Source organism: Capra hircus, chromosome 23 (genome assembly GCF_001704415.2).
Source record: "Capra hircus breed San Clemente chromosome 23, ASM170441v1, whole genome shotgun sequence".
NCBI lineage: Eukaryota > Metazoa > Chordata > Mammalia > Artiodactyla > Bovidae > Capra > Capra hircus.
The window spans coordinates 320963-335769 of NC_030830.1; the positions used below are offsets into that span (position 1 = coordinate 320963).

At 46.9% G+C, this 14807-nt stretch overlaps 1 protein-coding gene across 3 annotated transcripts in view; it reads right to left on the reverse strand.

Annotated features, from left to right (window-relative positions):
* The window catches only part of EXOC2 (exocyst complex component 2), a 122627-nt gene that overhangs the window by 83652 nt on the left and 24168 nt on the right, over positions 1-14807 (reverse strand). For all 3 annotated transcript variants that reach the window (XM_018038889.1, XM_018038888.1, XM_018038887.1), the window contains exons 3-5: positions 10879-11055; positions 8045-8171; positions 946-1059 (exon numbers count right to left, since the gene is read on the reverse strand). In XM_018038889.1, the coding sequence (XP_017894378.1) occupies positions 946-1059; positions 8045-8171; positions 10879-11055 (418 nt within the window). The remainder of the gene's footprint in view (positions 1-945; positions 1060-8044; positions 8172-10878; positions 11056-14807) is intronic.

Consider the following 14807-nt stretch of genomic DNA (forward strand, 5'->3'; position numbering starts at 1 on the left):
TGCACGTCACAGCCAGGCCCCACCATTAACAGTGATTTCACAGGAATCATGGGGGTCGGCTCAAAATTTACGTGAATGAACAGACCATACTGCTTCATCTTGATAACTCAAGCAGAGAAACATCGGCTGGTCTCTGTATTTCAGAAGTTTCATGACCACTGAAGCTAAGAAAATCTGGCTATAAATTGTTCACTACACTCTTGAGTGCCAAGACAGTACTACACAGAGACTGGAGATCAGTCCTGACTTTCGGTAAGGGAAGCGCATCTACACCGTGAGATCAGAACCATCTTCCCCAAAGACAGACTTCAGACATTTGCTCTAAATTTACCAGGCCAAATTTACTCTAATTGTATACCAACTTTTCTTGTTTTCTATGATGGTTTTGATCCCAACAGGTGAAGGAAGAATTTCTTCTAAGGTGTATTTTAACAAGTTGGGGTGTTTCAAGGATACCAATTTCAAACAATAAACCATTTAGTCAAGCATTTCTACTACAGTAGAGTGCTCCAGCTAGCCTTGCATGCGAGCCACAGGCCTGCTGTCGCCCAGAGGTCAGGCAGGCTCTTAGGCAGCAGGAACAAAGGGGCCCTGTAAACGGGTGGCCCGCGTGCACCTTCTGCTGATACTAAGTCAAGTCTTTCAAAAATGACAAACAACTCATCTTCCTTTGCTCTCTGGTCAGGAAGGAGGTGTCTTCCTTGTTTCAGACCAGTACTTGAGAACTCTACTACCTGAGCAAGGAGGGGGTCACACGCAAACACAGGACGACAGCTGAGACCCAAGCTTCACCGGGCGGCACAAACAACGAAACATACAGAAGCGTCAGGGCAGGAGGAGACAGGGCTCCTGGAAGTAACGATCCCATTTTACAAGTAAGGAGCCAGACGCTCTGACATGCTCACAAACACCCCGAGAAGCCACACGGCACGGCCCGCTCCTCACCTCGCGCTGGAGTGGTTCTCAATCAGGTACCAGGCAGCGGAGAAGTTCTCACTTGTAAAGTCAGCACTCATTCCAGGGAACAGCGTTTCTAAGTCCTTCTGGGGAAATTTACCTCTGAGGGAGGAAAAAGGCTTAAGATGTGTTTAGAGTGCTATTGCTACAAAGACGTAACCAACAGGGATAAACATGGACACACATCACTGCAACGATACATGACGCACTACGGAGTCTAAGTCTGTGCATGTCCCACAAAACTGTAGATAGAAACTCTGTGTATATGTAAGACAGCAAATTAGTTAAAATGCAGAAACTGTATCAATAAAAGAATATAAAACTTGAAGAGGCTGCATTGATACTTCAAGAAATCTATGCAAATATGAAATCATTTCCTATCCAATAGACAAAATTTGGGTACACTGACATTAAAAACAGTACATCAACCTGTTAAAATACTTTCTGTCAAAGACCTATGTGAGAGCTGGCTTAAGACACACTGATGCCGACGCACGGCAGTTGCTGACCCAGGCAGAGCCATCCAGCACGCGCGCTTCTACGCACACGTCTAGATCAAGTCCAGGGAGAGCTGACGCTGAGGGACAGTCCCTTACCTGCAGCCCCTCTGCAGCCAGGAGGGAGTCTGTGCCGCCACAGGCGGAGGGCGGCAGGGCCAGGCTCCTCACGGCTCAGCGACACCTCTGGGTCCTGACTCAACCAGTCGTGGAACCCACTATCTCTGGACTTCGTATATTATGAGAAATAAATATCTTCCTTGCTTACACCACAGTGAATTTTTGTTTTCTATTACTTCCAGCTGAAGGCACCCTGAATCCACCCCAAAATAAGATGTCACACAGACACCTAGAAAGCTGACAGTGAGTGACACCACTGAAGCAGCGATGCCCCGTGGGGAGCACGCCCGCAGGGCAGAGGCAGCTCAGGGCAGTGTGCACAGGTTCACAGAGTTTCTGACTAGCCTTGAGGAAACCTCTTCACCTCCCTAAGGCTCCACTTATTCATGAGGACAATGAGATCATCATCTCTTCCTCTTAAGAAAATGCTGAGGAGTAAAGCAGATAATGCATGTGGAAGGCTTAACAGGTCTTGACACTTGATAAATGCTCAACAACGTTGCTTTGTTACCTTTATTGTTTACACTTGGTTCTCTATATTTAATAGATTCTTTCATTAAGAACCATTTTATCTGATTCTAACAACATGATGAGTTATATAACCCCATTTTACAAAGAAACAGCCCCAGTACTTCTACGGTCAAACAAAGAACCGGAGAATCTTATGGAAAATGTCTGCATACGCAGCTGTAAGTCTAGAAACACAGAAAGTGAGGGAGAGATTCCGCATGCAGGGAGCTGCCGGCGGCCCTGCTCGGAGCACGAGCGAGAGCAGGAGCGCTGTCTCACAGGAGCATGCAGTCTGCAGGCTCAGCCCTTGGTCCTGAGTGACTGGGCCCTGGGTCTGACCCTCCACGTGAAGCCACAGATGAGCAGCAAGGCACACTCTAAGTGACAGACTGAACCCACACTTCAACCTCACGAACCAGAGTGCGAGCAACAGGCTGACGTGTAACACCCGAAGTGCTTCCACTAGGGAACCAACAGTTCTGGCAGCTGACAGCTGTCGTGCCCCCACAGCGCACGCTCCCCATTAGATGGCAGTGTGAGCTCAGATTACACCTTCCGAAGGGTTTGGCCATGAGGACCCAGGAACAGGGGTCAGGTGCAGGACTAAGGAATGTCCTCAACTCAGCAGCATTCACTTTCAAAGAGGAGACTGACCTGGAGACCCCGGTCAGCAGAGCAACAGAAGTCCTTCTGAGAAAAGTTCCCCGCCCCTGCAGAGAGGGCTGGGTGCAAGCGTGGCTGTGCCCAGGCCCGCGCCGCAGCTCCCGGCTGCAGGCAGGAGCTGCAGGGGTATGGGGGTGCAGGGGAGCGCGGCCCCCCGCCCCGCCCCGCCCCGCCCCGGCCGGGCCGCACGCGGCCTCCCACCCCGCCCCGCCCCGGCCGGGCCGCACGCGGCCACACGGCCCTCACCCCAGCTGCTCTCTGCGTTGAGTGTCATCAGCCTGCTGGAGGCTGCGCGTTCTTTCCGTTTTGGTCTCACAGTTTCTGGGCGCAGGCACTGTACCACAGTCCACAAACCTGCTTCTGAAACTTCTAGATGGCCCTCTTTTCCAAGGCGCTTCCCTTCCGCACTCACACTAAGAACTACTTGCCACCTTCCCCTGCTTTCTGACTGGAGCAGGAAGACTGGTCACCTTCTCTTGCTTCTGGAAGGCAGCCTGCTGAGCACACACCAGACTGCACGGCTTACAAAGCCTCTGTGGACACAACCCAGAGGCCAGGCGGGCATCAATGCACTGCTCGAGACACCTCTTCCCAGGCAGTAACTCCCAACAAACAGTGAATCATACAAAAACGGGGTGTGGTGTGGGGGGAGAAGCTCCATTGTGATGCCCTTACTCCCACACACGCCAGTCAGTCTAGTCACTCGGTCGTGTCCGACTCTGAGACCCCATGGACTGCAGCACACCAGGCCTCCCTGTCCATCACCAACTCCCAGAGTTTACTCAGACTCGTGTCCATCGAGTTGGTGATGCCATCCAACCATCTCATCCTCTGTCGTCCCCTTCTCCTCCCGCCTTCAATCTTTCCCAGCATCAGGGTCTTTCCCAATGAGTCAGCTCTCCCCATCAGGTGGCCAAAGTATTGGAGTTTCAGCTTCAACATCAGTCCTTCCAATGAATATTCAGGACTCATTTCCTTTAGGATGGACTGGTTGGATCTTGCAGTCCAAGGGACTCTCAAGAGTCTTCCCCAACACCACAGTTCAAAAGCATCAATTCTTCAGTGCTCAGCTCTCTTTATAGTCCAACTCTCACACCATAAATGATTACTGGAGAAGCCATAGCTTTGATTAGATGCATCCTTGTTGGCAAAATGATGTCTCTGCTTTTTAATATGCTGTCTAGGTTGGTCATAGCTTTTCTTTCAAGGAGTAAGTGTCTTTTAATTTCATGGCTACAGTCACTATCTTCAGTGATTTTGGAGCCCAAAATTATAATAAAATCTGTCACTGTTTCCATTGCTTCCCCATCTATTGCCATGAAGTGATGGGACTGGATGCCGTGATCTTAGTTTTCTGAATGTTGAGCTTTAAGCCAACTTTTTCACTCTCCTCTTTGACTTTCATCAAGAGGCTGTTTAGCTCCTCTTCACTTTCTGCCATAAGGGTCCTGTCACCTGCATGTCTGAGGTGATTGGTATTTCTCCCGGCAATCTTGATTCCAGCTTGTGCTTCATCCATAAAAGTACCATCTCCAAAAGTTTCACTTACAAATACTCTCCTACTAGGTAGAAAGGACTTTTAAGAAATAAAACCTAGGGAAGGCTTTCACTTATTAATATGAACCTGTTTTTATCTTCTTTTTCTTTTTTTTTTTAAATTATGATGTCTCCATCATAATTTAAGCAGTGCAAAAAATGCCCATTTGTGACAATCAGTATAATAAATTAGAAATACAGACTTTTTACGAGCAAATTCTAGTCTCAGTTCAAGTGAAGTTATTTTTTTCCAAGTTATTAGTAACATCTTTGTAAGTTTCAAGGCTCTGCGTGTGAAAAACATCAGTTAAAAGCCTAGGACTGTGAAGGCCTTCAGCAGCCGAAGGAGGCCATCAACGCCAGCCGCTAGGCCTGTGGGCAGAAAGGCAGCCGCGCCCCGCCACGCACACAGGGAGGAGCCCCCCTCGCTGCCTCTCACTGGCGGCTCCCACTCAGAGGCACCGCAGCGCCCCCGGGCTCCATCCTGCGTGAGCGGCTGTGGGGCAAGAACCCCCATAAACACTCACACTGCCAGACAGGAGCCGACTCCTCTCCCACAGGCGGCCTCGGCACTTCTGTCTGGGAATAAATCAGGACCACAGCACTTTACAGCAAGTAGCTGTAATTCTTCAAACCTTCTCAATTCATATGTTTCAACAAGCAAGTAATTAAATCCTGTTATTCCTTCTCTGACATTTTTTAAAAAATTAAAAATAGGTTGCCTCCCGTCTTCTAATTATAAAAGAAGCCCCAAATGACATTAATAAACAGAAATGAAAGAGACAGTAAGAGGAAACGTTCCCAGGGCTTCTAACCTGAGTGCAACACCGTTCTCCACAGGGACCAAAGCTTTTACCTAAAAAACATGAAGTGAGCCAGGGAAATAAAATCCAAACCCACATTTTAACATCTGTTCTTCCTTTCCCATCCTCTTTTCCTAAAATACGGCTTCTTTATTCGAGGTCAGACTTCAATAAAACAAATGCAGCTTTCCTGACAGTATCCTTAAAAGCTAAGAAGGAACCTGAAAAGCATTTTTCTGGCCAAAACCACTCTCTTATCTTGGTTTCCATACATTTTCCGACTTTCGCCTTCTGTTTTCTTGCTTTCTGGAATCTCTATTCATTCTTCCTTTTGATCAGAACACTTGTGAGAGACTTCACACGGGCCGTCCTTCCGCAGCGTGGAGGCCTGCCAGGGCCCCACGCCGTCCAGGCGCGCCTGCTCTCTGTGTCACAGAAGCGGAAGTGGGGGCTGAGAGCGACTGGGGGGCCGGCACAGAGGCCTGTCGGGTGCAGGTGCGCCTGGGAGACCGCCAGGCATGGGGGGTGGGGGGGGGGTCCGGCGTGGCGCCGCCTAGCACTGCCCACTCTGCCTGTGCCCTGGGACTCCCTCTCAGCTGGCTTAACGCTCCACTGGGCTCCCCATTAATTACTGAATTAAATAAAAGCTTGGACACGTCTGCATTTTGTATTTGTATAACAGTCAAGCTTCTATCTTTTCCAAAACTATCCTTTAGTTATTCCACGGCTGAGCAAATTATTATTGAAACTTTCAAGAACAGCTTGGAAGAAACCTTATAGTCAATTTTCTCACCGTCTGAGCACTTCTCGAATGCACATCTCACTATCTTAAGATCTGAATACAATGCATCACCTGAAATCCTGAGTCAAGGAAGGACTCTCCTCCTGGGCAGCAGAGCCCTGACCAGCAGGCTGCGAGCACACACCCGCCCCTGCCCCACCCATGCAGCACGCGCGACACAGGCCCCTGCCTGCAGCCTCCAAGTCACCTGCAGGCAGCGGGAGGGCCCGGAGCCGACTGAGAGAGGGGCCTGGACCCAGCCAGCTCCTTCAGAGGAGAAAGGAAGACCATTCCCAAAGAGTCGCACTCTGAGTGCCTTCTGGCTGGCCACCATTACGTACGGATTATCCTGAAGCCTATTCAGAGAGAGGGCTCAACTGGATGGGAGGGGTCTGGGGGAGAACGGACCAAGGTGCGTGTGCGGCTGAGCCCCGTCACTGCCCACCTGAAGTCACCACGACATTGTCAATTGGCTATACCCCAATACAAAATGAAGTCTACGGTCTGAAAAACAAGCTAAAGGAAGCGGGCAGTGAGAGACAGCTCAAGCCCCCTTCACGGCTAGCGGCAGCGGCAGCAGCAGGACAGTCAGAAGGTGAGAGGGCGTGAAAAGGCCAAGAGACTGAACCGCGGGTGGGTCACAAGGCAAACGAAAACTCAAGGAAATCATTTTATGATGGTGAAAGTCACTCAGCCGTGTCCGGCTCTTCATGACCCCATGGACTATACAGCCCACGGAATTCTCCAGGCCAGAATACCAGAGTGGGTGGCCTTTCCCTTCTCTAGGGGATCTTCCCAACCCAGGGACCAAACCTACAATGTCTCCCACATCGCAGGTGGATTCTTAACCAGCTGAGCCACAAGGGAAGTTCATTATATGACAGGAAATAACCAATTTAATCCTAACTTTGATAGTTCTGTCTAAAGCTCAAACAAAAGTCACAGTGTATTCCTACACTCCTGTGTGAATCTTTTTCAGAAGAAAACCCAGAGGGCCCTTCTGCTCCACACTGCATGCGGCGGACCTTAGAAAGCAGCGGAATCCAGGGCGCTGAAGCAGGCCACTGGAGGATTTACTCTCAACCACAAAGTCCCCTTGTGCAGGAAACACTGTTCAAATAAAGACCCAGCAATTACCTTTCTTTCCTGGATGTTCTTAATCCTTAAACTCTTAATTTATCAGGCACTGAAACCCTTCAAACAGCTCCAGAATGACCCATGGTGGCCAAAGAGCTTCACAGCTGTGACCCAGAACAGTCCACACTCACTGAAACCACCTTTTAAAACCCTCAGGCCTTTTTCAAAACAGGACAACCTCCCAAGACACACACGTGCCCCCTACCCCCTCAGCTGGCAGAAACCCTAGCAGGGGAAAGCAGCCGGCTGGTGGCCGACTGGTGGTCTTCAAGGGGAGGCCTGAAGGTTAAATACATCGAGGTTAGTGGTCAACCTTCCCCATTCCTAGAGAAACCTAGAGAAGCAAGGCTAATGGCTAGCAGATTGCTCCGCGGCCTGCAGGAGTGTTTATGAAGCAACACTCAGCAGCACTATTGCCAGCAGAGCCGCCAAGGCCGAGAGAGAGATCAGACAGGACTGCTGTGCAGGGAGCTTGTATAGGAAGACGCAAGGACCCAGGCGCTGGCACAGGAGCTGTGAGCACCGCGCTCAGGACGAAGAACTGGGAACGCCAGGTCTGGCCCAAGACATTTTGAAAGATACCATTTACTTGCCGTAATTCTGGTAAAGTGAGTCTGAATTAAGTATGAATTACAGGTAGAGAACATAAACAGAATGACGAGACTGCACTGGGTCTAATTACTGTGGAATATTTCCTGAAAAATCAAGCACATGGAAAATTCTATTTTAATCTCAAATACCATCTAAATATTTAAACTTACCAGCTCCAGACAACACACTAACTCTCATATCATTAGAAGTATGTTATTAAAAATTTCAAAATACTTTTTTCCTTCACAAAATGAAAACTCAAAAACTAAAGAGGTAGGTAGTTTTGCTAACATTTTAATCAGAACATTCTCTCTGGCAGGCTCCAGAAATGACGCTGACTCCCAACGATAGAGGCATCTTCAGTTGTGCTTACTTGCATGTTTCTGGAGCCTGAATACATGAAACTCAGCACATGGAAAGCAAGGCAACTGAGGCGAGGCAGGACTCACTTTTCAATCTCGATGCCGAGTGGGTTGGCAGGACGCAGGGACAAGGGAGGAATCCCTTTATTCCTGTCGGTGCGCATGTCATAGTAATTCATCTCATCAACCCACACAGCGGACTGATCCAAAATGCCTGCCGAGACAAGGAGCACGGGCTTAACAGGGCACACACTCCCCAGGCCCTGTCTAAACCTTACTTTACTGCTTTACTGTTTTAATACCTAACACAAAATGCACACTAAAGTAATTTTTTAAAGATCTGAGGGCACAAAAACTTTAATTTTTTTCTTAATTAAAAGCACTAAAAATCCATAGAAAGGCAAAAATAACACCTCTTCACTGTACTGTTCATTATTCAAAACAGAAAATAAATTAACATCTGAGAAGAAGTTCTGCTAAAACGAATGTGTTTTACAAGTAACAAGCAGTACAGTTAATTTGGTATATCAAGAAAGTATCCAACAATTCCTTATATAAAGAAATCAGTCAAACACGTTCCAAGGAACGCACAGCTTGGGTGATGGAAATGGCCGAGACATTCAGGAAAAACAAAACGTCATCTCTGAAAGCAGCACCCTCTCTCACGTGACTGAGTCTTTCTTCACTCTCCCTGGCACGATGCTTCCCATGGTCCACTCTCAGACCCAGGGGCTGGGCAGGGAGATGGGTGAAGCAGATTGCAGGGCAGGGCCCGAGCCCCCTGAAGGGAGGGCCCAGGCAACCTCCAGTGGCAGGACCCCTGGTGAACCTTCTGTTTCGATCAACACCACACTCATGCCAGGACACAAGGAGGCTGTCAGAGGGAAGTGCAGGTCCAGACACTCCCAAGTGCGGCTCCGTAAGCCTTTCCTGAGCCTGTACGTGTTGAGTCCTGGGCAGGGCACTTTAGGATAAAATCAATACTTGATAAAAAGTTCTCTTTGTCTGCTGTACAAACATGATACAAGATGGTACGGCTGGTGCTGCCGCTGCCAAGTCACTTCAGTCGTGTCCGACTCTGTGTGACCCCATAGTCGGCAGCCCACCAGGCTCCCCCGTCCCCGGGATTCTCCAGCCAAGAACACTGGAGTGGGTTGCCATTTCCTTCTCCAAAGCATGAAAGTGAAAAGTGAAAGTGAAGTTGCTCGGTAATGCCGAACTCTTAGCGACCCCATGGACTGCAGCCTACCAGGCTCCTCTGTCCATGGGATTTTCCAGGCAAGAGTACTGGAGAGGGTTGCCATTGCCTTCTCCGACAAGATGGTACTAGGTTCTGTCAAAATGTCTGACAAAATCAAAAAGGTTCCTCCAGAAAACTGAAAACAAGCTCCTACTTTGTAATTTCACAGTTCAGTTTTCAAAGACATTAAACAAAATTAAGCAAAAATAAGAATACTGTGCATATAAAAATGTATACATATATTTGCATACACATTTGTATACCTATGTACAGGGATTCCCTGGTGGCTCAGACAGTAAAGAATCCGCCTGTAATGTGGGAGACCCGGGTTCAATCCCTGGGTTGGGAAGATCCCCTGGAGGAGGGCATGGCAACTCCAGTATTCCTGTCTGGAAAATTCCATGGATAGAGGACCCTGGTGGGCTACATCCATTGGGTCACAAAGACTTGGACATGACTGATCAACTAAGCACAGTATAGCAAGTACCTATATGTAAATCACATTTTGAATTTTCCCTTAAATCCCTCAAACTTTTATTTAAAAAAATTTAAAAATCATTTATGTATTAAAAACTTTAATGATATAATGGTAAAGAAAGGTTTTATGCTCTAAGACAGAACACAATATTTGCAAAATTCTTTGCTTTTCTATATGAGAGAAGTAAGGCCTGGGTTTAATTTTGCCTGTGAGAGCTCCACATTAAATAAGTATCTATCTGCTGACCATGTGCCAGGCACTACAAAACCACAAAGACAAAGCAGCGGAGACGCTGTGCGCGTGGAGAGCTGGAAAGAGCGGTCAAACGATCGTCTGTGGAGCACTGGCTCCTACTCCACGCGAAGGCCTTCGCTAGGCTCGCCCCTGAATGTCCCAGCTCATCAGACCTCTGGCGGAGGCGACCCTGGGACGCCACTCCCACCCACAGCTGCGGGCCGCATGTATGATCAGTCGCGTCTGACTCTTTGCGACCACACGGACTGTAGCCTGCCAGGCTCCTCTGTCCACTCCAGGCAAGTGCACTGGAGTCGGTTGCCATTCCCTCCTCCAGGGACCATCCTGACCCAGGGACTGCAACTGCAGCCCCTGCGTCTTCCACGCTGGCAGGCAGGTTAGGTGCCACTGTGCCACAGCTGGGGCTGCCCCCAGGCTATCCCGAGTCCTGTCTCACACCAAGCTCCGCCCCAGACGAGGAAGTGCAGCCAAGTGCACAGAGGGAACACAGAGCTGCCTGGGGCCCAAGCAGTGGGCTTCTCTAATCTGGAGACGAGAGGCACACCTCTGCCAGCCAAGTCTTGTCCAGGCCAGGAACACAGGAAGGGAAGAAAAATGAAACCCGATTTAGATGGTATCACTGGCTAATTTGTGTCCCAGAAAGAAATGTCATTATTGTATCACGATCAAGAAACTAAAACTGGCATTTTGACATGTTAAATGAGCAGACTTTATATAGAACTTAAAACAACATTTGTTCTAAGGATTATCATCCTTAGGGTTTACGTTAGCTCAGTACACTGCTTTTTCAAAAGTAATACAAATTTTAAGCAATATCCTATTCCTAAAGAAAGAAAGAAACTAAATCTGAGAGTAAGTAAATTTTATACTAATTTATCGACTGTCAATTTTAAAAGACAAAACCCAACTTCAGTTTATTCTTGAGAGAAAAGTCGCAGGAGACGATACCTATCTTCTCAGGTCTGAGCAGCTTGAAAGATACCGTGGAGGTTCCTCTGCCACCCGACTTGGTCGTGACGATGATGTCCCCTTTGTCATTCTTGGCCTGTCCCACTCGACACACGATTTTACTTGCAGACATCCACTCTGCTGTCAGGAGGCAATTATGCCCACAGATTGTCAGACCTGAAAATAAAAGCACGCACTGTAACAAAGTCCAAACCGACGACTGCTTCCACGAAGAGACAACTCGGCTAGTGTCGCTAGGCCTTTTCCATGAACTGAAAAGCAAACACAGAAATAACATATCCTGGTTCACTGGTTAGTCTCATTTTTTAATGTACCCAATATTATTTGCAGATAAACTACGGCCTCGACTGGATTCTGTTTTTTCTCTAACATTTAAGACTCCTCTAGATCACAGCTGATTTTCTGCAAACATGAGTGGAATAAGGAACTGATAACGTGACAACGGCTCTAAGCATCCCAGATACTCAACTGTAAGAGTCTTGAACTGCTTTCATAGGAATCAGAAAGGAAAGTGTTCTATTTCTAGAAGCCTAAGTTATTGCTATAAAGTTCTAAAGTGTATTATTAATAAACGCGTACATCATTCTGGGAAAAAAATTTACCGTTTTCCTAACAAGTCTGCAGATGCTTCTCCTGGTGTTTAGTTACACGTAATATTACAGAATAAAGCAAGCGTCACGTTGAGCACAGCCTGGCGTCTGCTGAGTCGGCAAGTGTCCTCAGGCACTATTGGACTGCTGGCGCGCCCCTCGCGGCTGCACGTCACTCCTGCAGTGCTGTCGGCCCATACGCTGCCTCAGTGTTTCCCTAAGGTCCAGTCACTGAGCTACACTCTGCTCCAAGAGCTCAGCCCGCGCCTGGCATCTCTGCCCACCCCACGTGAACTGTGGGGCAGTGAATACACAGGGAAGACGTGGTCCCAGCAGGGCACCAACATCCCCCCACGCACGTTTCTGCAGCACACACAGCAACGTGGTGAACATTCAGGGAGAAAAGAGACCAAAGTGTATGTGGCAAACACATGCACCTTCTCTTCTCGTCATTTAACTTCTGATACTGCTTAGCAGTCAAGTGTGACAAATGTAGTATTTTTTTTAAAAATCAGATACCACGAACACCTCAACTTATGCCAAATTCCGTTTTAAAAAATGCAGCGAGGGATTCAAGCCATCTTTTGTTACAACTTAAAGCACTATTTAGTAAGAATGCTATATTAACCATAAAAGAATAAAAACTCCATTTTATTTATTGAAATAATTACTGAAAATAATTATAAATTATAATAATTTATTGAAATAATATTCAACCCTGAATATTCACTGGAAGTACTGATGCTGAAGCTCCAGTAGTTTGGCCATCTGATGCCAACAGTCAACTCATTAGAAAAGACTCTGATGCTGGGAAAGATTGAGGGCAGGAGGAGAAGAGGGCAACAGAAGATGAGATGGTTGGATGGCATCACTGACTCGATGGACAGGAACTTGAGCAAACTCTGGGAGAGGGTGAAGGACAGGGGAGCCTGGTGTGCTGCAGTCCATGGGGTTGCAGGGTCAGATAAGACTAAGTGAATAATAACTGAAATAATTAATTTCAGAGATTTTCCTACAAGATCTATTATTATTTATTCACATAAGAAATTTAGTTTTTCTATTGCTGGCCTGGGGGGCTGCCATCTATGGGGTCGCACAGAGTCGGGCATGACTGAAGCGACTTAGCAGCAGCAGCGCTTAAAAGCTCCCTTAGAGTTAAGTTTTCTGTTGTTTTTAAAGTGATGACATTGACATAGTTTAAAATGCAATCATAACTCAAAATTATTTTTCAAAATGGGAATGTTTATTAGTTTTCCTGATGCTTAGTTTTTATTATGAAAAATCTAAGCAGTTTAAGAAGTTGTAAGCACCCCTGGAACACCTCTCCATCTCCAAGATAAGCCTGAAAAACACTTCAACACGTATTTCCTCAAATACCTTTTATGCACACATTCATCAGACTATGTATTTAAATAAATGGAAATAAACGTTTTAATTTATGAACTGTTTAATTACAGATGCTGGATATTTTGATATCACTGTAGGTCAATACCTAAGTTGATATTTTTAAGTTTCATAATATCAAGATTCTGTGATCTGAAAAACTTCAGAAAGGAAACAACCCAATGGTAAACATCAGGACTCAATGTACCACAGGTCCTAATGTGAGGTCACTGCTGGGGAGCCAGCTTACAGTTCGCACTGAGAACTGGGAGACCTCAGACGTGCCAAGTCGTGAAAGCACACGCGGATGAGCAAGCGCGCACGACCGCCACGATGGCCCGCGCTCGCAGGGAAAGAGCCAGAGCAGCCGCTCGCTCATCCCACCGCAGCGGCATCAGCCTCAGACTCAACAGGCCCTGTATTTTAACTTAAAAAAAAAAAAAAAGAATAATCATCATATTATTTAAAACAGATTTAAACAGGTCATTTTAAATGTTATGGAAATTAAATAAAACCATAAGATCTATTTCTTAAGCATGTTCTGCTAAGAAATCTGCTTCATGAAATATAACATTTTTTAAAATACCTTGTAGAATTCCAAGTAAAGTGTTTTTAAAGTGTTTTACTTGGCTAGTATAGATGCCATCAGAGTTAAAAATGTTTAAATTATTTAGTAGGTTAAATCTGCTTTTTAAAAAAATGGTTTCTTGGCAATACCTGGACAAGCTGGAAGCTGAACTATCAGGTTCACACAAGTCCAAAACACTTGGTCCAGCAGACGCAGTCAGCGTCCACACAGGTCTGTGACCGTCCCATGTGGGGGCTCAGGGACCACCAGTTTAACTGCGGGATAGAACTTCCAGCTAGAAGGTCATTTCCAAGAATTCTAGGGATGTTTCCAATTTTTATAAAGAACAATCTGGAATGAGCTTTGTCCAGAACCAAGACATAAAATTAGACTACTTTCATAAGGGTAATAAACTTAAGTTTTATTTACGTAACAATCACAAACTACAGCTAAAGAAAACAGCTTAAAATGAGACATATTTAAATAACACTAGTGAAAAGATCAAGCTGGGAAGGGCAAGACTCAATAACTAAACATGGTACCCAACTCCAGTCAACTTTCTCCTCCGCAAGGGATTTCTGGGCAGCCACAAAACAATGTCAACCAGCAGTTATACTGCAAGAGAAACAGGCGCCAACTCATAATCTCCAGTGTTTACCCATGGCGTCGCTGTTCGACTGCTAAGTCGTGCCCGACTCTTTGCAACCCCGTGGACTGCAGCACACCAGGCTCCCATCTTCCACCATCTCCTGGAGTTTGCTCAAGCTTGTGTCCATGGCGTCGGTGGTGCCATCCAGCCATCTCACCCTCATTTCGTCCCCTTCTTCTCCTGCCCTCAGTTTTCCTAGCATCAGGGTCTTTTTCCACTGAGTCGGCTCTTCGCGTCAGATGACCAAAGTACCGGAGCTTCGCCTTCAGCATCAGTCCTTCCAATGAATGTTCAGGGTTGGCTTCCTTTAGGACTGACTGGTTTGATCTCCTTGCTGTCCAGTGGATTCTCAAGTCTTCTCTAGCAACACAATTTGAAAGCATCTGTTCTTTGGTGCTCAGCCTTCTTTACGGTCCAACTCTCACATCCTTGCAGGACTAATGGAAAAACCATAGTTCTGAGTATACAGACCTTTGTCGGCAAAGTGGTGTCCCCCATTTTTCACCATGCTGCGTAGGTTTGTCATAGCTCTCCTTCCAAGGAGCAGGTGTCTTTAAATTTCATAGGTGGTCACTGTCTGCAGTGATTCTGGAGCCCAAGGAAATAAAGTCTGTCCCTGCTTCCACTTTTCCCCTTCTGTTTGAGATGAAGGGTTGGGATTGGAGGCCATGATCTTAGTGTTTTGAATCTTGAGTTTCAGGCCAGATTTTCCATTCTC